A 25,673-nucleotide genomic window follows, 5' to 3' on the forward strand; every position below is an offset into this window, starting at 1 on the left:
TGGCCGGGACGGTGGGTGCGCGGGCGTGGCGCAGACTTGCGAAACAACAAGCTCATCGCTTTTCGACGCGAATTTCCACTTTTCTCTTCATTTTCGTCCCGAAATGGACTAGAATCGAGCCGCGCGAAAAATCTAGGAGACAAATTTTTCGCGAAAAAAAGAAAAAAGAAGAACTTTTCTTCCGTTTTTTTATAAAAAAAGGTTCCATGATTACTACGTGATTTATGGCTCAACAGGAGAGGCTCATACTATTCTGAATAAAATACAGAGATTTTGAAAGAAGATTTATTGGCTGAAGAAATTTTTGGGAAAGAAGACATAGAGAAAAATAGATTTGTGGTCCAATTTTGGTTTTCCTTTTGACGTGAAAATGGGTGTTTTTGATAGATTGACTGTTAGAATAGGGATTTTCTGTTTAGTTTATAAAGAATCTACTTAGTCTACTAATTAAGTTTATTTGAAAGAAGAAAATAGCGATTTCGGAAATTTTAAGTAATAGCTAGGGAAACTCGATGAAAAATGAGCTTTTTTCTGGGATCAGTAGAGAGGGAGTATAATACAGTTTTAGAAAGCCCAGAAGCTGAGGATCATTTTGACTATTTACAGTGTGGGGTTTGGGTCATGTCCTGGGGCGTTTTTGGGCGTCTAAAGTCCGGAAAATGGGGGTAGTTCCAGAAAAGGGATTAAAAAAGTACCGGTAGTCCATCCTAAGAACGAGCGGCTTGGCTAAGTTGTAGAGGAGGCTCCGGCGATTCAGAATCTGTATAGAAACCTATTGGGACCCCCACATTCTAGAGGCGCTAGAGGCTCTAGAAGTTGAGGAAGTTACCTCAAAATCGGTACTTTTTTACGATAAATTGCGCTAAGGGTTATATTTTTATCCGAAATAGTCCTCAAAACGTTCCAATCAATTTTCGGATGTCAAAAATATCGTTTGGGGTCATTTGAGGTCACTTAGGGTCATTTTTTGAGGAAAAATAGAATTTGGCCGAAACTCTACCCGAATAACCTCAAATGACCCCAAACGATATTTTTGACATCCGACAATTGATTGGAACGTTTTGAGGACTATTTCGGATAAAAATATAACCCTTAGCGCAATTTATCGTAAAAAAGTACCGATTTTGAGGTAACTTCCTCAACTTCTAGAGCCTCTAGCGCCTCTAGAATGTGGGGGTCCCAATAGGTTTCTATACAGATTCTGAATCGCCAGAGCCTCCTCTACAACTTAGCCAAGCCGCTCGTTCTTAGGATGGACTACCGGTACTTTTTTAATCCCTTTTCTGGAACTACCCCCATTTTCCGGACTTTAGACGCCCAAAAACGCCCCAGGACATGACCCAAACCCCACACTGTAAATAGTCAAAATGATCCTCAGCTTCTGGGCTTTCTAAAACTGTATTATACTCCCTCTCTACTAATCCCAGAAAAAAGCTCAATTTTCATCGAGTTTCCCTAGTAATAGCCGGTTAACTTTGCCCTAGATTCTACCGTTACGGTAGTACCGTATCCTTCACTACAGTACTTAGTAGCTGTAAGCCGAAAGACAAGACAAGCCGGCTTAGCCAACAGGCCAAAATTTTTAATTCCCCCTCAAGTCTTGAACCTAACCATTTACCCGCCGACTTGTTGGACTTGGCCCAACTCGTCAAACTCTTCAAACTTGCTTTATTTCGAAAGAATCCATCCCTCTTTTCTTCTCCGGAAACAGTTGTTTCAGAACAGAAACACCTTTCAGCACCTTTTTTCCAGAGTTTGAAAAAATACTCACGTGGTGTATTTTCATGTTGGAACAAAATTAGACGTCATTAGGGATATTTAAGGGATTAGCTTTAGATTCTCAGAACAGTACTTCGAAACTAGAATCTTTTCAGACCCAAGAAACAGTTATTCAAGAGCAATTTGTTTAGAGAGTTTTGATAGGCAGTGATAAATATTAAGAGTTTTCTTTTGGAAAATTAAATAATTGAAAGCAACAAGAAATGAGCCGCAAACAGTCAATTGCTCTCACAAGACAGTTCCTTGTTACACGACTCTTTCCCAATCTCAACTCGCCCAAGGAGTACGACAGCAACCAGCAGAAAGGTACAGTAACAGCCAAACATGCTCCACGCATCGAGGCGATCAATATTCAATTCACTAGCTGAAATAAGCAGCGGAAAGCCAATTACGCGATTTTTAATCACTGTTTTCTTCTTTTGAAAGAAAAACAAAAACGCCATCGCAGTTGGCCGTATTTTCGACCCTTTTGTGAGTCCTCAAAGCTTCCAAATTGACAGCAAATGAGAATGGCGCCCTTCTGCTTTTATAGTCATCAAATATTAAACAGAAAAAATAGCTGTTAGTGCAAAGTGCACTCCTTGTTGTTTGCAGTCCGCCCCACAGATTTGTCGCCTATCAATATTTACAGTTTATGCTCCTGAGATCGAGCTGACATGTGACAGATCAAGGGTCAAAAACTTTTGCACCGCGAACTCAAGCTGCCAGGATTATCGCAGAGTTTGCAGTTGTATCTTTTTAATTTTGGGAAAATACAAAAAGGGAAAAATAGAATCAGCCCTCGTTTTATCCATTTATGAATCTATCTTTTCAGATCGTAAACATACACTGACCGATGTCTTCAAGAAAACATACGCAGTATTTCCAAATGCGATCGATTTCGCGCTCGTCCAGGTACAGTCCACTACAGTAACTCAATAAATTCACCAATAAACCCACCACTGATCCATTTTGATTTTGATTCATTTTCACCAATTTTTATTTTTAGGATCCGTTGCCACCCATTATTGTGAAGATTTCGCAACTGAACTGGGCAGCTGCTGGCTTCTCGAAAGTGTCGCAAAACATCAGATGCACTTCTGGACAAAGCGCTCTGGCTACCATTCAGAAGTTCGGCGAGGATGCCTGCTTCGCTCTAACCAACAGTCGTAGAAAAGGTAAGCCCCTCCGATTGACCCCTTACTCATCGACGTTTCAGACTACATCGGCATCGCTGACGGCGTGGGAGGCTGGCGGGATCGCGGGTTCGATCCCTCCGTCTTCTCCTCCTCCCTGATGCGAATCTGCAAAGATATGGCCAACAAGAAGCAAGAGGATCCCATGCGTCTCATCGACGACTCTTACAATAAGGTATGTGCGTGAAAAGCATCTTCAGATTCTGCTGATGCTCAGAAAGTATTCAATAACCATGAGAGACAAGATAATGAGCGCTTTTATCTTTCAGCTTTTGTTGCTGAACAAAAAGAAAAACTTCCAAATCGTGGGTTCGTCGACAGTTTGCATCCTCTCCTTCGAGCAGGAAACGGGAATCCTGACAACGGCGAATCTCGGCGACTCGGGCTACCTAATCGTCCGCAACGGCGAAATCATAGACAGGAGTGAAAAACAGACTCACAAGTTTAACATTCCAAAGGTACCAAAATCACTTAAAATTTTCCACAAACGATTTTTTTCAGCAACTGGCTTATGCGCCGCCAAGTCTGCGATTTATCGCTGATATGCCGTCTGATGCACACGAGAAGAAATTTGTAACGCACCCGGTAAGTTTGCAGACAGATAGAAAGTCCCGTGGTTTGTCTTTTGGACGCGTCGTTAAATGATACTTTTGTGTTTTTTGATTTATGTGTTTTCTTGGATTTGCGATTTTGAATCGATGAATCTGGGTTTACGACGTATTCTGATCAATTACAACTCGACTGACCTTATTCTTTCCAGGGAGATCTAATCGTCACAGCTACCGATGGTCTGTTCGACAACGTCCCCGACGAAGTACTACTCCAGGAGCTCTCGTACCTTCCCCATGCCGATCAAATCCACACGCAAGGTCTGCCTCCTCCTTTCTCTTTCAAGCCTTTAACTCCTCTTCTTCAGACCTGGAGCGCACGGCAAAGTGCCTGGCCTCGCGCGCGCACAAGAACGCGCTCAACAAATCGTACGTTTCTCCCTTCGCCCTCGCCGCCAAAAGCGCCGGCTTCCACTATACTGGCGGCAAAATGGACGACGTAACGGTCATTGTCTCCGTTGTGTCCGACCTGGGTACTGAAGTGTAGCTTCTATTTTTAGCTTTTTCTTTTTCTAAAACTTCCGTTTAAAAATTCAAGATTCAACATGCTATCTTCGCCTTTCTCTTTTCGTATCTTCTCGTCTTTTTTTCTATCAACTTTCTCTTCTCTACTGAAATTTCCAAGGCCTACTTTTGACTTCATTCAAATTGAAGAACTAATGGTGAACAAATGGGTTTCTGACCCCTTTTTTGAGGTGTTCAACTTTGCCTTTTCTTGGTCCTTTAGGATCAAGCTATCAATTCTTCAGCATTTATTTATTTAGGATGTTTTTAAATGAAACAGTTTTGGCCTTCTTTTCTGGTGCCAAAATGACTTCACTCCTTTCTCCTTCGAGAAAGAAAAAAATACTCTCTTTTCAAAATTGAAACTCTCCCAAAACAACATATTCTCTTTTACCTCGTTGCTTGTGCTACTATCAAACCATATTTTTCCTAAGTCAAGTGCCGCGGAGAACCAACTCTTTCGACATCTGAACGAGAAAACGGTTCGGATCAGGAGTTTCCCGCGGCCGCTTGATTTCGGAATGAAGTGAAACTTGAGTGGTTACGAATTTAACTTATTTATTTGTATAAAGGAATACACTATTCAAAAATTGAAAGTCTTGTTTTTGATTGCTGCAGGAAATAGTTTATTCTTTGTCAAGAGCAAGAAGCAGGCGAAGTTAGTAAAGGAACACCATTTAGCCTGAAACAAAAGATCGAAATCGGTTGGTTAAAGCGAGAATGAGACTCCAACGGATGGATTCCAGCCACACGCTGGAGCGAACCTGGACAGAAGTCCACGATGGATTGAACAACGTCTTCTACGACCGCGGAATGGGCCACAAGCGATACATCGAGCTCTACACGCATGTTTACAACTACTGCACCGCTGTGAACAAGCCTGCCATGCGAAAGCCGCCGATGAACGGTTCGATGGAGTTCGTTGGCTACCCACTTTACCAGCTCGTGCGCGAATACCTCGAGGAGTACGTCAAAGGCGAGAATCAAAAAGCGCGAAAGCAAATCGACCTTCTCGAGTTCTACGCCGTCTCTTGGTCGAATTACTCCCTTTCTGCGAAGGTCTTGAACGGCATGTGCGCGTACATGAACCGCTTCTTCAAAAACAAGCGCACGAGGCGCAAAGCTCCTTTTACGAGATCAGAACAGACGATGTCTTTGTCGTCACAGATCTGGCAGTGAAGATCTGGAACGAGTACTTCTTCCGCAACGTCTCCGGCCGACTGACGACGCTGCTGATAGAACAGATTCAGGAAGAAAGAAAAGGAAATCAGATCAATTCTTCGCTCGTCAAAAGCGTCATCGACTCGTACATCACTCTTGGATCGGCCGTGTCCGTCGGCGAAGCAAAGCCGCCGCCTGAAAAGACGCTTTTTATTTACGAAAATGAGTTCGTCAATCAATACATCGAAGAAACAGTGAGGTTTTACAAGGTTGAATCGAGACTCTTCCTCGACAACAATCCGGGAATAAATGGATTGAAAGAATTCCTCAAGAAGGCAGAATTACGGCTTGATGAAGAGCAGCTCCGATCTGAACGATATCTTCATTTCTCGTCGACGAAGAAAGTTATGAAGGAATGCGAACAGGCGATAATTGGCGATCATCGAGATGTGCTCGTGTCTTCGTTTGCTCCCTTGTTGGATAACAGTCAGACTTCGGATCTCGCGAGAATGTACAGATTGGCGAAACGAGTCGACCAGGGACTCACGCCCATCCGCTCGAAGTTCGAAGACTTCATCGTCGCCTGCGGAATGAGCATCATGGAGTCCGTTGGAACGAACCCTGAGCCGAAAACCTTCGTGAGCCGCATTCTTCACATCTACGAGCGTTTCTCTCGCATCAACCAAATCTGCTTCGACAACGAGTTCAAGGAAGCACTCGACCGCGCCTCGACAAAATTTATAAACAAGTAGGGCTGCAAAAAGTGCAAGCTTGCAATCTTACTCTTTTTCTTTCATTTAGGAACAAAGCTTGCGAAGAAAAACCGACATTGTGTCCTGAATTGGTTGCAAAATATTGCGACAGTCTTTTGAAAAGATCGAATAAGTCCATTGATGATCCTGCGACTGAGGAGAAATTCAACCAAATAATGATCGTCTTCAAGGTTTTCTTTCTATAACTCCTTTTTATAATTTTTTTTTGATTTAGTATATCGAAGATAAAGACGTCTTCGAAACTCATTACTCCCGTATGTTTGCGAATCGCTTGATCAAGGGCACTTCCGGATCCGATGATGCGGAAGAATCTATCCTTCAGAAACTCAACGGTAAATGATGCTCAATTTATCTTGTCCAAACTTGCTTTTCAGATATCTGCGGATTCGAATACACAGCGAAGTTGAACAGAATGTGGCAAGACATCAACACATCTAAGGGAACGACGGAGAAGTTCAAAATGGCGATGCAGGAGGAAAACATCGATCTTGGAATCGACTTTTCGGTGAAACTTTTGAGCACTGGTTCATGGCCTCTGACAAAGGTTCATCCTTCATGATCATCTTGTTGATAATAGCAACTGTTTAGGCTTTCAGCATGGAGCTGCCAAGAGTCTTGTCGAACTCGCTGCAAACTTTCAAAGAACATTACGACAAAAAGAATCCGAGAAGAGTGCTAACTTGGCTCTGCTCGCAAAGCAAGGTGATTTTCGAAAGAGAAAGCAGCAGTAACGGTCTCTTTCAGGGAGAAATAACAGCAAACTACGCGTCCAAAAATTATGTTCTCGTCGCTTCTACCATTCAAATGGCAGTCTTGCTTCTCTTCAACCACGAAAATCAACTGACAGTTGCTGAAATCTCGAAAAGGCTCGCTGTCGATGCAACGCTGATGCAACAAGTCGTCTTGGTTTTGTTGAAACATCAACTTCTTTGTCTCGGGCCTTATCCTTCGCAGCCGGAAACCGAGGGATGCGAGAAGCTCCCTGGTAAAGACGATTTACGTAAGCTTGAATCCTTTCTAAATTTTATAAAACTGTTTTTTAGTTTCTTACAACAAGGACTTCTTCAACAAGAGGACGAAAATCACGATCAACGTCACTTACAAAATCGAAAGTGGAAACCAAGAAGAGACCGTTACGAATAAAAATATCGAAGCCGACCGAAAACTGCTCATTCAAGCAGCAATCGTGAGAATAATGAAGACCCGTCGGCAAGTCAATCACCAGACTCTCATGGCCGAAACGACCGCTCACTTATCTGGGTAAGTTTTTTGCTTGGAAATCAAGGAAGAGTACTTGTAAATTTTCAGGCGTTTCAAGGCTTCAGTTCAAAAGATCAAGGCCTGCGTCGAAACTCTCATCGAAAAAGAATACATCGAACGAGTCGACGGCAAAGATATCTACACTTACGTCGCCTAAGATCGCACTTGTTCACTATTCTCTTCTCGTTTCTGTATGTTTTCCTACCCAGCTGCTTATTCGTCCTTTCATTCAACACTTAAACACTCTGCCACGTCCAATCTTAGTTCAATTTATTTTCTATTGATAAATAAACACGTAAAGTTCAATTCAAAACTCAGAAAACGCTTCTTGAAGTGATTTTTTTTTCAAATGAAATATGTTTTATTTGCTTCGAGTCACATGCAGCATTATTTGGAAATGCCATATTGTCGGTACATTTGATCGATAGGATCTGTTATTGAATGGAGATCAGTTTCAATATCAGGGACGTTCAGTGAGTCTTGCGAGGCCGTTTCCTCCACGGCGCGTTGAATCTCAGCTGAGCTTATCTTGCGTCTCTTTTTCGTCTCTGCGTTAGATGATCCGCTTGTGGCTGATTCCGAGACGAGTTTTTTGTTGTCGATGCTTCGAACTCTTCCGTTGCCCTTTCTCGAAAACTGGCAACCGAAGAAGATCATCACAACCATCTTTCAAATAAGTTGACGAGAGTTTTACTGACACTACCTGTTTGAGGAAGATAAAGCTCTCAAGAACAAATTGCTGGGCGGGCATGTCGTAGAAAATAAGCAAACCAGCTTTTTGTCCTGCTTTACTCGTTATTTTCTGAAGCCTAGAGATCGTGTAAGAACGGGCGAATAAGAAAGAAATTACCCTAAAGCCGTGTAGATATCGTCGCCATATGCTTTTGCGCCAACCCAACTTCCGTGAAGCTGACCGATTCGACAGATGAACATGATGAGAATAACTGGAACAAACTTCAACTTTGTTTTTTCGACAAAAATACCTGGAATGCAAGAAAGCGAGAGCCAAAAATATCGGAAAATCTCCAAATCCGTGAAGACTTTTCTTTTGATAAATCGCTTTACCAAAAAACCATTCATCACCAGAAGCACAAAGCAGAAGAGAAGCTCAAGAACGTCCAGCCAGAGGACATTATCGTACATAACTACCGATGAATTATATTTTCTGTTGGATTTGAGGATTAATTAGGTACCATGATGGGAGATTCTTTTATTCGCCAAGACGTTCAAATTGAGCAGAAAAAGCATAAAAGCCTCGACGCAAATCCCAAGAACGAGACCAGACGCTTTTTATTGCTTCAAACAATGAAATCAATGGATAACTCTGAATCTTATAAAAGCTGTAAACAAGTCCCTATCGTCATCTTCTTTCGCTGATCTCTCTTTCTTCTGTTTCCTACTTTCGTAAATTCCCGTTTACCATTAGCCGTGTAAAACTAGCAGCCTCTTGATCTCTCTCTGACTGCTCAGGCAAAGCGTTGAAAGTGTTTTTATGTGCTGAGATGAGATTTGCCATTACGTAGATCGTAAAGACTTGTCGAGCTCTTTAACATTGACACGGCAATTATAATTATGATTACAATGATGATGATGAGGTGTTCTCTTGAAATTTAATTTCATCAGTGAAAACTCCGGCAGTGAAGATAGAGTATCAAATTCGCAATTATCAAGAAAATGAAGAGCGCGTTGAAAACCGGCTTATACGCCTCCAACTTATTATTCAAATCGTACCCAAGCGTAATCGTGTTTGTAAAATAATCAGCAAACGTGAGCTTTTCTGATTGATCCGTCGACGCCGAAGCTTCTTGCATGTTCTTTTGAAAGTAGTTTTGCAAGTCCGTCCATCCTAAAATTGTAAATCGTTGTGAAACACAAGATAAGATACCTTTCTTCTTTATGAAATCTTCAATGTCGGAATGTTGAAGCAAACTGGCAGTGAATCGCTGACCAAGAATCGGGTAGCTCACTGAAGCATTCAAGTTAACTCAGTTGAATCCGCAGGGATCCGCTTGGTACTCTGATGTTCCGGATTGGCGGCCAAGAAAAGCGTGAAGATCTCGAGACTTGCGGCTAGCTTGAACCAACTACAGCCTTCGGAGAAGAGAATCTTCCACGCCACGCAGAAAAGGCCATTTCGACAAGAGCAAGTGCTATTTTGCCGCTTTGTTCAAGATTCAAAGAGAATTTTCCGCGTTTGGAAAATCTGCGTAATAAACTTAGTTAATTTATATCTTTTCCTGTGGGTAAATCCCCCTGACGAAGAGCGAGGGATAATTAAACTTCATCAAATCTACCATCGTATTCAGCGAGCTCAGTTCAGCGTTAATCACTTCTTTCCTCAAGCGTGCACCAATTCCATGCTTATTAAATCGACTCGCTAAGTAGCATGTGCACAGCACCTAGTACAATTATAATTTTATTAGAGCCCGAAAAGAAATACACTCACTTCAAGGTGCCGTTTGATGTTCGAGTTGTCGAGCTCGAACATTGTCGTTATTTTGCTCTCTCTAAAAGAAAATGAGAAAAATTTTTGACCGAAATTTTTTAAAATAAAAAGGAAAAGATGCAAATAGTCTGAGATCCTTACCTAATGACTGTATTCTTGGCGACTGTCTTTTGCTGAACCCGTTCCAATCCATCCCTTGAGTTTTGACTCAGCCTTTCTGTTGTCAGCCCTTTTCTCCGAGCTCTATATTTTCAACCCTTTTTATCGCGAAAATACTTTTTTTGTAATTTACCTCAATCGATGTGCCGACATTCTCTACTAAGAGGAAACAAGTTCTACTCTCTTTTATTTCTTGGATAGAACCTCTCTTACTCTATCGCGCCAGTCTGAACCGCTGACAAAATAAAAAGTGACGGGTGGAATGATTCAATAAATTTATTTTAAGCTATTTAGCCATTCAATAAAAATCACTCACTAGTATATGAGCTCGAGTCTTTTTTGTTGGCCAACATGGGTAAGTAACAAGACGCGCCGCGGGTATCTCTTTTCAGAAGACGGGGATCTACTCCTAGATACAGTCTGCGAGATCAGACCAGAGGTGACAGGGCGAGGATTAAATGTGGCGAAATAAAGCGCGGCCTGCGGTTAATATTCTGAGCAGTGTTGGTACATTAAATCTGCATCTGCTCAGAAGCATGCAGAATGTGACTCATTGCCAATAAAGGTTTTTTATTAATTTGTTTATTGCGCTAGTCTATAATCGGATTACAGTGCGTACAGATGGGAAACAAGCTGATTTCCAGTATCCATAAGCAAGTCCATGAATCCGGTGTGTGGAATTTCCGCGTAGTTGTAAGACTCCAACGTCAAAGAAGCGCTAATGCTGTCTTCAGATGATGTTTGGTTGTTGAAATGAGACTCGATTTTCCACTGGAGATAGTTGGGCGCCATTTTTTCATCAGCAACTTAAATTGGATTACATTTTCTTGTTCTGAATATAGCGATTAATACAATATACATACTGTAGGCTTAGATAGATAGCGATTCTATCGTGAATATCTTCTAACTTAAGCTTTTAAATTCTTATTTTCAAATAAAAATAACTAACTTTGTCTTCGCGCGAGTTATATATAGAAAATATACCTGAGAGATCTTTCTTCGTTTTCCTTTGATCTTTGGAAGAATAGATATTCTTCCGATTGTTCTTGTTCATCGGAAAAGCTCCTTTTCGCCTGTTTCTGAACCAGGTCTTGACCGCCTGGTCTTTCACATTGCCCAGCTCAGCAGCAAGGGCCTGGATTTCCGCCGGAGTGGGGTACTGTTCTTTCAAGTAAAACTCCTCCAGCTTCATCTTCTGGGGAATGCTCCATGTTATGCGTTTTCGCCTCATGGAGGATTTATTGTCTAAAGATATTCGAAAGCGTGTGGTTCTTTTATTGAGTTAGAGAACTTGATGGCGCATAACCGGTAGCGCCAACCAACCATGTAATTAAACGCTGCGATATGAGGACTGTATTTCGAACTATTTTCGACAGCTCGTCCATCATTCTTTTATGATTTCAATCGGAATATTTTAGCATCAATATGTTAAGAATTCATGTAGCCACAGATGAATGTCCGACATCTCCGCTAGAAAAATTTACAGTGTTTTCGAATCGCCCGCTGGGCATGTTGCTCGAATATTTTCCCATCCCCTTCTTTCCATTTAATTTTATATCGCTCTTATGGCTTTTGAAAGCTGTTACTGATGTTGAGAATATCAACTGTTCTGGTCAGAGGATCTGGCTTCTTGTCGTTGATTTTTCTTTTTCTCTCGGCAGAGCACGCGGCGAAGAGTATCAGTTATGCCGTGACGAAGAGGCCGAAAGAACTGCTGCTAGAATTGGGGCAGATTGAAAAAGACTTGGGACTGCAGATTGACAGAGACATCGCGTACACACTCGAGCATGGAGGACTGGTCGAAGGAGCAAATTCAGCGTACAAAGGAGTCTTGTTTCATTTGGAACGAGTGCTGCACATCATTCCCCAAGCTGACGAAATCGAGGAGCATCACGCTGAGCCAACAAAAGCTCCAAAATTAGAAAATGTAATTTTATAAATATCATCGGCGGGCTCATCTTTTTTTAGACTGGAAAAGCAAAGTCTGAAGAAGCAATCGAGAAAGAGGAAGAAGAGGATTTATCTGACCCGTCGGTTTTTCCGGAAGAATCAACTTACGGCCCAGAAGTTTTGCACCCTCACAATTATAAATGGCTCCTGAATCCAGTCAACAAATGCAAGCGAGAAAAACCTCTTTTCGTTGTTTTAATTAGAAGCCAAGAAGCAAACTATCAGCTCCGAGAAGCAATCAGAAAGACGTGGTGTTCAAGAGAAGAGAAGTCATCAACCTTCAGCTGCGTTTTTCTTGTCGGACGAGATCATACGCTGCCCAAAGAGAAGATCAAGCTCGAGTACAGCCATTATCACGACATCTTGATGGAAGACTTTGAAGGTAAGCCTCTTCTCTTCTGTTTGTCTCTTTAATTTGATTCAAGACGGCAAAGACATCGAAAAAGTTCTGATGGGACTCCGCTGGGTAGAAAAATATTGCAAGCAGCCCAAATACCTGCTGAAAACAAACGATGATGTCTGGGTCAACATCGATCGCTTCAACGACTACTTCGAATCCAACACTATCGACGAGCACTTCTTTGGGGGGAAATGTGTGATGGAGTTTCCAGACAGAAATCGAAAATCGAAAAAATATATTTCAGAAGAAGAATATCCCGCGAATCATTATCCAGCTTCCTGCAGGTAAAGCAGTTCTCCTTTGCTTGATCTACTTTCAATCGTTTTTTATAGAGACAGTGGATATTTGATGACAACGGATCTCGCCGGTAAAATATTCGAAAAATCGCTGGAGGTGGTTCCTCCAGTCAAATTTGAGGACATTTACTTCGGCTTCGTTCTTCATGCTCTTGGGCTCTTCACAGTAAGCATTTTTAAATCATTTCATTTGTTACTCCTCCCGAAGCGTTCAACCTCCGGATTCGACTTTGGTAAATTTCTTCTTCAACGATCCTGCGAGTACAAAACCAACGCGTTCACGATCACCATTGCCGGCCAAAATCTCCAGTCAAAGACAAACAATCTCCAACAACTTCACGAGCGAATACTCAAGTGTTAAATCCATCTATTCTGCAGGGCTGGTAAATTCGCGTCCTAAAATCTGTCGAAAATTTTTAGTGCGCTAAAATTAGTGCGCGAATTCATTTTGTCGAGACTTTAGCGACTTTCGCGTCTCTTTCGCGTGTGTCTCGAAAACTGTCGAAAATGATGGCAGCTGATTGGCCCGCCAATGAGTGCGGGCTCTTTAATTCTGACGAATACGTAAGTTTGAGAATTTCAAACTTCGTTTAAACTAGAATTTCAAAAAGTTTGGTTTCAATAAAGTGGATAAGAAAATCGAGGGCGTAAATTTCTAATATGTAGCCACAAAAGACTTTATCAATCTATTTGATAATTTTATTTATAAATATAAAATAACAAATATAGGGAAAATAATTAGCAGGGTTCTTCCTGCTTTTTCCCTTTCTTGCCATTCTTCTTCTTGTCGTCGTTCGACAACTAATCTTCGATGTCTTCAATAGTCTGCAGCTGGAGCAGCCTTTTGCGAGTTGTTAATATAATTCTTTATTAACAAAATCATATTTATTATTATATATTTCTTTTGCAATTCAGAAGGGAGATCTTCTCCCAAGTTCATGCTAACACAGGGATGGAAATATGAGAAAATTTTCCAGCGGCACCGGCACGGCACGGCACAACCAAAATACCCGTGCCGCGGCACGGTACGGCACGGCACAAAATTCCGAAGTGCCGTCAAGCCCCTTAAATTAACAAATCAAGGAACGGGGCTGAAACGGCCCGAAGGGCCGTCAAGCCCCTTAAATTAACAAATCAAGGAACGGGGCTGAAACGGCCCGAAGGGCCGTCAAGCCCCTTAAATTAACAAATCAAGGAACGGGGCTGAAACGGCCCGAAGGGCCGTCAAGCCCCTTAAATTAACAAATCAAGGAACGGGGCTGAAACGGCCCGAAGGGCCGTCAAGCCCCTTAAATTAACAAATCAAGGAACGGGGCTAAACGGCCCGAAGGGCCATCAAGCCCCTTAAATAAACAAATCAAGGAAGGGGGCTGAAACGGCCCGAAGGGCCGTCAAGCCCCTTAAATTAACAAATCAAGGAACGGGGCTGAAACGGCCCGAAGGGCCGTCAAGCTCCTTAAATTAACAAATCAAGGAACGGGGCTGAAACGGCCCGAAGGGCCGTCAAGCCCCTAAAATTAACAAATCAAGGAATGGGGCTGAAACGGCCCGAAGGGCCGTCAAGCCCCTTAAATTAACAAATCAAGGAACGGGGCTAAAACGGCCCGAAGGGCCATCAAGCCCCTTAAATTAACAAATCAAGGAACGGGGCTGAAACGGCCCGAAGGGCCGTCAAGCCCCTTAAATTAACAAATCAAGGAACGGGGCTGAAACGGCCCGAAGGGCCGTCAAGCCCCTTAAATTAACAAATCAAGGAACGGGGCTGAAACGGCCCGAAGGGCCGTCAAGCCCCTTAAATTAACAAATCAAGGAACGGGGCTAAAACGGCCCGAAGGGCCGTCAAGCCCCTTAAATTAACAAATGAAGGAAGGGGGCTGAAACGGCCCGAAGGGCCGTCAAGCCCCTTAAATTAACAAATCAAGGAAGGGGGCTGAAACGTGCCGTGCCGTGCCATGCCGCTGTGCCGTGCCGTGCCGCTCAGATTTCCATCCCTGTGCTAACACTGTTGGTAAAAACACCCCTTCCCTCGCTTTTAATTTTGATTGCAGATCTCCTCCTAATACATTTTACTCATAAAAATAACAATGCTATATTCTTTAGCCTATATACTTATAAATTATAATGGATATAAAAACCAAAAAAACTTTGGGAGGAGTTCTTCATTAGCAGTTATCAGGTAAGCGTGAATTTGGGAGGAGACCTCCCTTGTGAATTATCAAATAAATATGATTCTGTGAATAAAGAGTACTGAGAAGAGCTCTTCTTGAGGACAGCGATGAGAAGTTGTCGGACGACGACAAGAAGAAGAACGGCAAAAAAATGAAAAAAAACGTGAAGATCCAGCTGCGGATGGCCCTGCTATAAAAAAATTAAGGGAGAAGACTTCCCTAGGAAAGCTTATCTTAGCTCGTCATTTAAGGACCCCCCGTCATGTTTGACGATTTTCGGGAATCGATTCTCCGAGTTCTGAGAATCATTTTTCTCTATTGTGGTAAAATTCTATCTCGACTCTAACACCCTCGAAATGGAGGTTGAAAATCGAGATTTTCGGGCTTTTTTCGAAAAATTTGCCCATTTTTCGTCTGATAAGCGACCTTTAATCCCATTTTTGGACTGAACCCCTAAATTTTCTTAAATCAAGGTCATCCGTGAGATATTAATGTTTGAAAAATATTTTGACTTAAACCTTTCGAAGCGACACCCTTAAGAAGTGCACGAGCGTTCTTTACTATTTGGTGCCCTCACCCAAATATATACAACAATATTTTAAAGTTTATATTATATAGTTATAGTATAGTTTCCGTTTATTGAAAGTCTTCCCTTGTAAAAAATCGTCTTCCATGAAGTTGTCCTCCGAGAAGAGCGCGCCCATTTGTTGATGAAAAAGAGCCTCTTTTTTCGCGACTTTAGCGCTGAAAAGCTCTCGAAAAGTCACTAATTTCCCCGAGTGGAAAAATTAGTGTCATTTTAGCGCACTAAAGGCGCGAAAGACGCGAAAGTGTCTCTAAAATAATATTAGTGCGCTAATTTTTTTTTCTTCGAGAGATATTAGTGCGCTAATTTACCAGCCCTGCTATTCTGTATTATACTTTATGATATGTTTGAATGTTCAAGAAAGCTGTTTCAAATTTGAAGCATGTGATCGTCAAAAATCAGCGGGATCTCGTCCGTCAGAGAGGTCATCGTTTCGTTGAAGTAGATTCTGAAACAGTTTCGCAAATAAGATCAGCAATCGGAGATTACCTAAACGCTTCTTCAAGCTGATCATACGTAGCTCGCTTGTCTGGTTCTTCGACAAAACACGCCATGATGATTGAGTGGATTGAGCTGAGTTGGTTAATACTTGATACGTTAACTAACAACTTTAAAAGTTACCGAGCCATGACTTCAGGCCGATGAAGTTTTTCTCCGTTGTCTATCGCTTTGAGCACATCGTTCCACTTTCGGCAGTGCGAGTATGGCGTTCCTCCTCTGAATTCAAATTGCGATAGTGAAGCAACAAAAGAACTTACCTGGTGAAAAACTCCCAGATAGTGCAGCCAACTGACCAGACGTCCGACCAAACGCTTTTTGAGATTTCAAAGTTTTCTGTTGAAACTTGAAAACAAAAAATAGTCTCTTTTCAAAACCCTTTCGTGAATTCCATGGCTCTGAGAGTCTCCGGAGCAAACCAGTACATGAAATCCGAGAGAAGATTGTCGCCCATTTCGTCCGGCAAAAATTCTAAAATGTGAAGTCCTTTCACTCCGTAGGCGATTTTGAGCTTGTTGTCGCCGCTGAGAAGCAGCGTCATGCATCGAAGCTATAAATTCGACTTGAAAATGCTCAAGAATAACTATTAAAAACCTCTCTGACGACAATATCCGCGCTAGATAAATGCTTCATTCCAGCTATCAAGTCCTTGATCCAACCAAAGACGTCTTTGTAAGTGATGATTTGTAACGGGCTGACGAGAAAACTGAGCATTGAAGTGTCAGTGGCTCCGTCGTAGACAAAAGAAGGGATGCTTTCGTGGTCGAAGATGATTCCGAAAATTGGAAAAACGACTTTTGAGAAGTTCATTTCGCAGGTTTTCTTGGCCAGCTGAATAAATTATTGAAATCAAGGAAGAGTCTTTCTTTAAAAATACCGAAAAGATGAGTTTGGAAAGCTTCTTTTTCATCAGAAAATTATTCCTAATCAGCATGTCCTTTTTGTTGTTGCTCATGTCGTCGGTCTTCTTTTCCGACCAATTGGACGACCAAAAAACCGGTTTGCCGTCGAACTTGCCGTAAATCATTCTGACTCCATAAGCAGTTCCTGATAGTCGCCATGGACGAGCATTTTCCACGTCGTTTCGAAACATCAAAAACCGCGAGACGAGTTCTTTGTCGATGTAATCGTGGACAGACTTTTGAACTGTCTCGTTGTGCATGTGCGAAATTCGCTGCAAAAAGAAGGGAACGTATCCGGTCGGTTTTGCATCAGTTTTTTCAAGAAAATAAGTGAGTTTTCTTTTCACCCATATGTCCATGTTTCTTTTGGCATTGGTGCGCTCGAAGAAAAACAGCATAATCAGCGGAATAAACAAAATTTCAAAGACCAAAACGGCCACTGTGACGTAGCGAGTACTAAGATGCAGCGAAATCGTTACGTTTATCAGCACGCAAGTCAGAGCTATCAAGAGTAGGGAGAACAAATGAGCGACGACTACGAGTCCGCGCTGGTGGTAGCCCTCTCGGATCATCCGCCTGTAGCTCAAGTAAATAGAACTCGCGAGGATGCAGATATTGATCGTCTCGAAAAACGCCGACACCCATCCGAAGTACTTGAACGTCGCCTGGTCCAGTCCCATGATAAACGATCCGTTGGCGTAGCAATAGGTGCCAGAATAATCTTGCCTCGAAAGAATGACACAGCCGAGGTCGTATTGTGGGACATCGGGGACTGTGATACCGAGTTTGAGGAAACATCCGATGCTGAGAAAAAGCTGCAAAACCGGGACGAAAACGGCGGGAACCATGGGAAGAAGCGCAAAGTAGATAAATATCGGCTTGATTCGAACCAGGTCAACGGCGTCGACGTCGATTTCTTCCTCGTCCTCGTGCTTTGTCGCCTCCTGGAATCTGCTGTTCATCAGGCCGGTGAGAGTCCAGTTTCCATTCCCACGGAAAGCGGGGCCAGCGCCTTAGAAGATAGTTACCTTTATGAATTGAAAGAGTGAGTACCTGCAATGGCGATTTTCAAATCTCGTCTGTCTTTATTCGACGTTCGGATGTAAGTGGCGAGCCTGTACGAGTAGATGATCTGCCAGAAACTGAGAGGCATGACGACTGTGAAGATGAACCAAATTTTGGAGAAAGGGAAGCAGAAGTGGCTCGGCACAAGTTTCAAAATGTCGAAAATGAGGAGAACGACCGCGGCGATGACTGAAGCAGTGCAAGTGTAGACGCACCAGATGTAGCTAGTTCTGCTGAAACGGACATTTTGGCGGTTGCAGACGACGAGGGTGTATCTCTCGACGCGCACTCGCTTCAAGTAAAAGGGCAGTTTCCGGCGAATGAAGCTGACCAAGCAGCAGGCATTAAAAATCAGCACAAAAACAAGAAGCCCTCCAGGTAAACTGATTCTGCGCCACAAATGCACCAGGTCGTCAAAAGACAAGTGCGCGATTTTCGTGCTTATCTCTGAAATGTCTGCGCCCATTGGACTTTTGGGGAAGTAGACGAATGCTACTGGCATCGGGCAAAATTGATATAAGTTGAAAAAGTTGGCATCGATTTATACGCGCACGAAATTTGCTACTTATAACTTTATCGATTTTACGGAAGGGAAGATGGTGGCGTTTGGAATCTTTATTTGAAGAATATTTACAGTGAAAATAACAGGAGAAATCTAGTCTTTTGGTGACTTAGAGTTCATTAGCCGAGGATCTTGGTTGTATTTTTGCGAAAGTCGGTCGATCAGGTCCTGGATATTCAGCATTTTCGCCGGCTGAATTTGATAAGTTTCAATCAATCAGAAAAAAGTACCTTTGCCGTAGCTAGAATCACATTCTTCTCGCCGTTATTCCACATTGCGTTCATTCCCGAAACGCCGCGGGAAAAGTCCCGTCGACGTTGGCTCCAACTTGAGGCCATTTCTTCATTGAACTTTGCTTGGCTCCTGATCACGGTGGTTTTATTTCATCTCTGATTGAAAATTCTTACCTCTCCGCGTATTCTGGCAATGCAGGATTGAGGGAACTGTCGAAGCTGGAGTGCACCGCGAAAAGGGATGAAATTGGGATTCTCATTCTCGTTTTTCAGAAATGAAAGCGCTCCTTTTCATAAATCCAGATAATTTTATGTAAGGTTGATCCACCAGTGCCGCCCAAAAATTGATTTCATTCGAGAAATATTTATAAATATCTTGGTTCACCCAACGTGGTGAGTTTCTAAGTTCTATTTTTCTATTTGGAATAGTTCGGTGTTTGGTGGGTACTTGGATTGATGGAAGTTTGATTAGGGAGCCGCTTGCAAATTTACGAGTCAAATACAAATAGCTGTTTACTGGAAGCGCGGCGGATGCAATATTTGCCGACGGCGCCAAGTTAAACTTTAACTTTCGCCGAGCAGCGACGCCCAAACCCCGCCAGCCACATCATCATTATTTCAAAAATACCCGAGAAATCATTCCAGAAAACGGAAATTTTCAACTGGGCAGAATTCAATCGTTCTTTTTGCGATTTTAACTGAAGGTAAAGCTGGCTACATAACGTTTGAAAACTTGCTGAAACGAACGTTATGTTGTCCCTACCTACAGTTAGCTGCGCCACAATCGACAGTACATATTCGAGAGCAAAGAGCTAAGTCTCCTTAGAGAAAGCCAAAAGTGTAAATTTTAACCTGCTGCTGTCAAAATGAGGCCTTTAATAATATGGAGATTTTTCGAAAGAATTAAGGGTGTCACTGCGTAAACTTTAACGAAAACGATTCTATAAAGATCATCTATCTTGAATCAACTGTTCGTTGAGGATCATTTTTTTCATTTTTCGATTTATTTACAAGGTGAGAATTAATATCTACGGAAGTGAAGACTTTGTGGCAGAGTTGAAATTTGTTTGAGACGAGAACGAGGAGTAGAAAAATTGTAAGTTGGTCAGTTAGCTTGCTCAATAAATATAAAGTTAACGTAGTTGAAGTGTGCAGAATATTTTCAAAGCTAAAGCGCGTTGGTGTTGCCCTCGCAGCCGGTGACGATGGCGTCGACCCAGACGCGCGCCAGTTCGGATGATTTCGCTGCCAGCACCAGACGCCTGCTCGAAGTGGTGATGACGATTCCAATGCGCCGATTCGGGGCTTTGAATTTGTTGCTGTGATCGATGAAAACGTCGGAGATCTCGGGGAAAAAGATCACCCCGTTTGGCTTCTTCTCTTTCTCGCTGCTAAAAATTGAAGTTAACAAAAAAGTCTCTAGAATTATTTTTCTTAAAAATTTGTTGCCCGCTTATAGAGTCAGTTAAAAAGTGACTTTTCGGATGAAAACGAAAAAATGAACTTTTTTAAAAAACGCGGCTCTTTGAACAGCGTTCTTTCCGATCGCTCAGAAAGAACCTTCTTCAAGCAGTTGATCAGATCAGAAGAGCTTCACGAGGAAATATTCCAAAGACTAACGGTAAGCTCTGTTTTTGGGGCCATCTATTAAACCAGCTTCAGACAAATAAGTTTTGGCCCTTTCACGACTACGGACCGTTTTTTGAGCTGGAATATATGAACCCAAACTACTACAAAGCTGTCGTCCAGCTTGTCCTATGGCCAGGGATTCGAAATCCAAATACTAAGCTTTTCTGTCGATTTTTCTTGAACCCCTAAAAGACCCTGATTGTTCTGATTTATGTAATCTTTCACGCGCTTGGGATGTCCAGCCACGATTTACACTTTTTATTTTACCTCATTCTTCCGACTTGGTTAATTTACAAAATATTGGACATCGTCAAATACTGGGACTGTGAGTACTCCTCCTTGATTTCAAAAAAGAAAAAGGGCAAATTTAGTCCGCCAACTGGTGATAAAGAAGCTCGAAAATACGTACGAATTCAGAGTCGGCGACAATGTTACTCATGAAGGAGATTTAAGGTAATGGAACTACTCTCTTTTCTTGGGATTATAATTGGTTTCGTAGCGATATTTATATTCGAATAGAAGCGCTGGATGGAGCAGATAGCAAACTATTCTACCGACTTATTTTAAATGGATACAACGTAAGCGAACTCAACTCTTCTATCAATAATTCTTCAATTATTTCAAGATCGAAAAATATATCCTGACGACGATGACAAGCAAAAAGAACGACTTGGACAAAATCGGCCGCCTTATCGCTCGTAGAGTCAATTTAAATTACTTCGGTAAGATCATTCTGTTACGAGAGAAGGAAAAACCAAATGTTTCAGATTCCGGAGATATCTCGAGCAAGAACGTAGTTCGCCACATCGAAAATGTCAAGAGAAAGAAAGCTTTCGTCTCGTCTCCCCGCCCAACAAGGCAAACTCGAAAGTCTGTTTTCCAAGGCTTCATGGTTTAATCTGTATTCATTTTTTCTGTAATATACTATTCACGTGATTTTTAAAAGAAAGTTTCTTTGAAGAAATCTATACAATCCGACGAGGAAATTATTAAATTGAACCCCTTAGAATCCGATCAGACAGATTATAGACGAATTTATTAGCCGAGCGTTAATTCAATTAAGAAAATTGTTTCTACACCCCGAATCAATTAATTACCTAAACCACTGAAGCGATCGTGTCCGGCGATCGAAGAGGACCCATCTGTTCTTCCATCGCTTCCACGGTCGTCGCTTCTTCCTTGATGCCAGCTTCGACAGTTTTCCCCGAATCGCGTGGGGAGTAATGTCGAGAGAAGCTGTCACTCGTGGGTTGTGGCCTTGAGCTTCCAGATGAGTTCTCAAATCCAGATTTGGACTCGTATTTGCGACGTATCTGGTCATCGGGCGATTTTCTTTTCTCCTTGAATCTCCTTCCGGAGAAACACTAGAGCGCATCGTCACCTGATCGTTTCCGTACTAAAAATAAAAGTAAAAAATCAAAATCGATCGCCGCGAAAATCACCTGTGAAGCAGACGCGCCGATGTCAGAAATTGACGGATTCGAGCTTGGGGGCATCGAGTCCTTTACTGGCGAAATGACGGATTGATCGAAGACCGAGTCAGACGGATTCCGCCCGCTTTGAGAAATGCCCACTGAATTTGACCTCGTGTGGTTGGTAAACGTCGAGTTCGCTCGAGGATAGCCGGGAGAGGTCATTCCAGTCGGCTCTTCGGATGCGCTGGCCAGAGATCGCATCAGTCGTTCTTTTTCTTCCTGCACTTCCATTAGGAGCTTTTTCATTTCTTCCACGTGCTTTTCGCTTCAAACAGAAGAGTTTGAGGAGTAACTACTAATTGATTTGTATTTACCTGTCTTGCGCCTGGGCCAGTTGGCTCGCGCGCTCAACGATCCAATTCGAGTTGGCAGTACTTCCGTAGCTGTCGACACTGAGCACGGAGCCGCCGTCATATGAGATGCCGCTGTTGGAGCGCGCGCGGGGACGTCGCACCCGCGGACCGGTGCAGTACGACGGCGCCTTCCGCTGGAATCGGCTAATCATCTGTTTCTCCTCGCGCTGCAGTGCGATGATCTGCTCATCCCGCTCAGCGTTCAGCCGGAGCGTCTCTTCCCGCATCTCCGCGTCGAGGACCACCAGTTGATTCTGAAAATGTCGAGTTAAATTGAATCTAATTTATAAGCGGCAATAAAATCTATTTTTCTGACGTGAGCGTGAAGAAGTAAAATCAACTGATCTCAATTAAGCTCAGAGCAGATGCAGCCTCGTAAAAATCCATCTTGTTTTTTCCGTAATTATCGTTTCCTCTTTTCGTTGTACTCACTTTCAAAGCGTCCATCCGTCTTTTACGGTCGCGCAGAGTCATTTCCAGCTCTTTGGAGATCTCGTTGTTTCTTGCTCCACAAACGTTGTTTTCCAACTGAGCGCGTTCAATTTCAAGCATGTTTTCTTCCTCGTGGAGTTCGCCGGAGACAAGTGCTTTTTCCATTCGAAGCGACTGGAGCGTCTCGTCGAGCTGCCCTTCCAATTCTCTGATGCGGTCTTTGATCGCGCAGGGTCTGTCTTTCATCGAAGCTATTTGCGTCATCCTTTCTTTCTCGCGCTAAATAGTGGATTTTTATTTTTCCTATTTTCCCAATTATAAAAAATGAAGAGCGACTTATATATTTTCATTTTGAAAGGAAGTCATTTTCGACTTCCAAAAACGGCGAAATGAAAAAATAAAGAGCCAAATCTGCAAAAGAATGGATCAAAGTCAGCTGAAGCCATTTGGGGCGCAGACAGAAGATTAGAGCAAATGTTGACTTACAGCAGCTTCGGCGCGTTCGTGATCAAGGTCGATTCGGTTCTGCGCCTCGAATTCTTCCAGCCCGTAGATCAGATCTTTCCCCGAGCGGTGCGACAAGAGAGATGAAACAGAACCCTGTCGCTGACGGTGGCTGAGGCCCATACCATAGCCAGATGGTGGAAGGGAGGCCATTTCAGACGCTGCGTCAGAATTTCGCCGATGCCGCGATCTGCCTCGCTCTCCGCCGCCGTAGCCAAAGCCAGAGCAGGTCGACATGCTGTCCAAATTTTGACGATCTAAATTTGAAATTCAAACTTTGATCTTGTTCTAGCGAGTGGATTAGATAAGCCTTGAATTGCGGCTCCGGACCCCACCCGTGTAAAATTCCTTTGTTTGATATTTTCCCGAGTACTCCGAAATATTTTCCGCCTGAGTGGCAAATCCCGTCAAATTGACCGCATCGAGAAAGTATTTTGCTTGGAAAATCTCGCTCGATTTAATCCGCCAAAATCTGTATTTGGAAAAGAGCTCTGGAGCTGGCACAGGTTCTTAAAGATCCATCAAGTTTGCTATTTTTAGCTAATGCTATCGCTAAAGGGGTCAAAAGGCTCTTTTAAAGGGATCGAGAGCTTATATTTTCCAAATTACAAAATAAATGGCCAGAATCGATTAATCAGCTTTTTCCTTCTGAAAGAAATATAAATCCCTCGGCGAAAAAAAGGTCACCAAGGAGGTCAATTTTTCAATTTTCAAATATTCACTCAATTAATATTTATCAAGGTCGCTTTCAATATTCAAAATTCTAATTGGGAAGAAAATGAATAATGTGACCGGGAAAAAACGGGAAAGCGAAACGAAGACGGTCCATTAAAAGTTAGACAATGACAGATTATAGAATTAAGCCCGCGGGAAAGGGAAAGAAGGATCATCCGGGATGAGGATCGGATTTGATTCCTATTTTGGTCGCCCATTTATCGGAACAAGGCCAAGTTTTTAACAAAGCCTTTTGAAAGACTCACTGTTTATTTTAATTATGACAATTTGCAGTCGTTTATTACTAGTTGCCGTTTTCTCCTTTTTTCTCTCAGGACGGCGAAGTTAATTATCACACCTCTGGGAAATGGACTGACTCAGCTGTGAGCCCTCTGTGACTCTGGTAGGCTTACAACTAATTCTCAACTTTCTCATTGAAAGATTCATTTTCTGAATTCATCATCCCTCAAGAACGCACTTCCTTCTCAAAATACCCCAGTTCCCAGTCCACAGCCAGTGAATAAAATAAACAGTTTTGGGCTTTTTTAAAACAGTGCAAATTTCAAAATTGGCGTTTCCGGTTTAGTAAATTTTCAAAAGCAACAACTGACCTTTTGACCTGGCCCGGATGTTGGCAGCTCTGTTTCGAGCGTTTTGAAGGCGAGACATGGCATCTTTGCCAGATCCGATCGGTCGGTCGACAGAAAGAGAGCGGTGATGGGAGGGTCGATGGTGGAGTCCATGCGAGGTCGGTTCGGGCATTCGCCGCGGGGCAGGGATCGGCGGAAGATGGCAGGACTCGGGAGTGACGATCACTTCCTCGTCCGAAAGTTTGAGTTTTTCTTGAAAGTCCATCGAGTTCACTCCAGAGTCGGTTTCATTTTCTTTCCCCGGCGAGTGTCCTAAAAACAACCCCTTTGTTAGCATTTTAGCTTCACAACCTAATAAAACACACCGTAAAAACTCACCGCGCCGCGCTCTTTGTAATCATCAAAAAACGGTTCAAATTAGTTTTCTGGCGAAAAGTAAACACAGACTCTCTTCAATTCGAAATGGGAAGAGGGTGAAGGCGAGGTTAGTGTTTGCGTGCGGCCGAGCTTATTCATCCCACTACAGTGCGCGAATTTAGTCAGATGGAGACACAAGATTTTCCCAAAGCTCTCAATCTGCAATTATTTTGAAATTGTTTTTAATTGGACCAGGAGCTCATCTTTAGAATGCATCAAAATCAATAGAAAATTGAATTACTCTTCAAAAATCAATACACTTCCGTCTTGGATTCTTACCTAGCTTGTAGCTAACTCTGTCCCAGATTTCGCAGGTGTTTTCGCTCATCATCGTTTTCTTCGTTTATTATCACTTTGCCAGCCCTTGTACTGCTGAGGGGGCCGGCTGAGTTTGAGAAAATTAGAGAAAATTTTAATTTATCTTTCAATTTTCTGAGCGGCACGAGCGGAGGTGAGACGGACTCGACGGCGGCGTGGAGCGTGCTCGGAATACGGTCCAGGGCGCCCTCCCCTCTGGATCGCAGAGAGAGAGAGGCTGACCAGATATCCCGCCGAACTTGGGCAGAGATCTCGGCGGGGATCAAGGTCAACGAGCAAATTTACTCAAGCACTAATCTTCTTCTGCCAAATTTCTGGGTCAATAGGGGGCAAGGAAAAAGAAAGGAGGGATGATAGAAGAAGGAACAATCTGGCCTAAGGGGCAATATGGCCCATATTATATGGGGGACCATTCACTTTCTCGTATATTTTGATTGAACCGGATCCTTATCATCCGTTGAATACACAAACTTATCGATCAAGTGAGCGTGAACTGGTATATTTGTTCAATTTTAGGGGCCCCATAATATTGCTTATTCAAACTCTGTGGGAGAGCGTAAAAGTTTAATTTGAATTCCACTTTGGCAAAAGTAAGGATCGAGTAGAGCCGAAAACAAGCCATTATTTTTTGAATGAACAGGTGCTTCACGTGGAAGTAGTAACAAGCTAACAGGCTATTGTTTCTCGGCCGATGACAGCAACTGTCCAATTCACAG

General features: G+C 42.8%; 7 protein-coding genes across 8 annotated transcripts; 4 read left to right on the forward strand and 3 right to left on the reverse strand.

Annotated features, from left to right (window-relative positions):
- Positions 1 to 91: 91 nt before the first annotated feature.
- LOC145702850 (protein phosphatase PTC7 homolog) lies at positions 92 to 4,650 on the forward strand. Of its 2 annotated transcripts, XM_081780137.1 has the most exons (9): positions 92 to 231; positions 1,993 to 2,085; positions 2,594 to 2,673; positions 2,768 to 2,936; positions 2,978 to 3,129; positions 3,224 to 3,412; positions 3,456 to 3,539; positions 3,715 to 3,823; positions 3,871 to 4,650. In XM_081780137.1, the coding sequence occupies exons 1-9, from the start codon at positions 225 to 227 to the stop codon at positions 4,047 to 4,049; spliced, it is 1,062 nt and encodes a 353-aa protein (XP_081636263.1). In that variant the 5' UTR covers positions 92 to 224; the 3' UTR covers positions 4,050 to 4,650. The 2 variants fall into 2 exon arrangements, with proteins under 2 accessions (XP_081636263.1, XP_081636262.1); XM_081780136.1 differs by lacking the exon at positions 92 to 231 and having other exon boundaries at positions 1,856 to 2,085.
- A 93-nt stretch (positions 4,651 to 4,743) lies between these two features.
- On the forward strand, positions 4,744 to 7,566 carry LOC145703744 (cullin-1-like). Its single transcript, XM_081781136.1, is given in 9 exon segments — positions 4,744 to 5,156; positions 5,159 to 5,975; positions 6,029 to 6,170; positions 6,215 to 6,332; positions 6,375 to 6,544; positions 6,589 to 6,702; positions 6,745 to 7,000; positions 7,044 to 7,260; positions 7,309 to 7,566. Coding segments are annotated over 9 exon segments (2,313 nt in total). The 5' UTR covers positions 4,744 to 4,786; the 3' UTR covers positions 7,418 to 7,566.
- A 51-nt stretch (positions 7,567 to 7,617) lies between these two features.
- LOC145703995 (uncharacterized) lies at positions 7,618 to 8,732 on the reverse strand. The gene is made up of 6 exons (XM_081781414.1): positions 8,615 to 8,732; positions 8,454 to 8,546; positions 8,244 to 8,405; positions 8,111 to 8,204; positions 7,964 to 8,069; positions 7,618 to 7,926 (listed from the first exon to the last, which is right to left on the reverse strand). The coding sequence occupies exons 1-6, from the start codon at positions 8,622 to 8,624 to the stop codon at positions 7,648 to 7,650; spliced, it is 744 nt and encodes a 247-aa protein (XP_081637540.1). The 5' UTR covers positions 8,625 to 8,732; the 3' UTR covers positions 7,618 to 7,647.
- Positions 8,733 to 11,453: 2,721 nt separating this feature from the next.
- On the forward strand, positions 11,454 to 12,872 carry LOC145701502 (beta-1,3-galactosyltransferase 1-like). The gene is made up of 5 exons (XM_081778719.1): positions 11,454 to 11,792; positions 11,834 to 12,197; positions 12,241 to 12,499; positions 12,548 to 12,677; positions 12,720 to 12,872. The coding sequence occupies exons 1-5, from the start codon at positions 11,454 to 11,456 to the stop codon at positions 12,870 to 12,872; spliced, it is 1,245 nt and encodes a 414-aa protein (XP_081634845.1).
- Positions 12,873 to 18,337: 5,465 nt separating this feature from the next.
- Positions 18,338 to 18,944, reverse strand: LOC145702814 (uncharacterized). Its single transcript, XM_081780088.1, has 3 exons — positions 18,700 to 18,944; positions 18,523 to 18,655; positions 18,338 to 18,484 (listed from the first exon to the last, which is right to left on the reverse strand). Exons 1-3 carry the CDS (start codon positions 18,783 to 18,785, stop codon positions 18,386 to 18,388), a joined length of 318 nt encoding a protein of 105 aa, XP_081636214.1. The 5' UTR covers positions 18,786 to 18,944; the 3' UTR covers positions 18,338 to 18,385.
- Positions 18,945 to 19,522: 578 nt separating this feature from the next.
- Positions 19,523 to 25,079, reverse strand: LOC145702812 (uncharacterized). Its single transcript, XM_081780085.1, has 8 exons — positions 24,919 to 25,079; positions 24,244 to 24,534; positions 22,901 to 23,175; positions 22,415 to 22,693; positions 21,944 to 22,236; positions 21,597 to 21,894; positions 21,252 to 21,550; positions 19,523 to 19,916 (listed from the first exon to the last, which is right to left on the reverse strand). The coding sequence occupies exons 1-8, from the start codon at positions 24,968 to 24,970 to the stop codon at positions 19,694 to 19,696; spliced, it is 2,010 nt and encodes a 669-aa protein (XP_081636211.1). The 5' UTR covers positions 24,971 to 25,079; the 3' UTR covers positions 19,523 to 19,693.
- Positions 20,332 to 21,083, forward strand: LOC145702813 (cation channel sperm-associated auxiliary subunit theta-like). Its single transcript, XM_081780086.1, has 5 exons — positions 20,332 to 20,479; positions 20,526 to 20,607; positions 20,654 to 20,732; positions 20,780 to 20,876; positions 20,922 to 21,083. The coding sequence occupies exons 1-5, from the start codon at positions 20,389 to 20,391 to the stop codon at positions 21,050 to 21,052; spliced, it is 480 nt and encodes a 159-aa protein (XP_081636212.1). The 5' UTR covers positions 20,332 to 20,388; the 3' UTR covers positions 21,053 to 21,083.
- Positions 25,080 to 25,673: the final 594 nt, after the last annotated feature.

This window comes from Oikopleura dioica, chromosome PAR (genome assembly GCF_907165135.1).
Source record: "Oikopleura dioica chromosome PAR, OKI2018_I68_1.0, whole genome shotgun sequence".
Classification (NCBI taxonomy): Eukaryota; Metazoa; Chordata; class Appendicularia; order Copelata; family Oikopleuridae; genus Oikopleura; species Oikopleura dioica.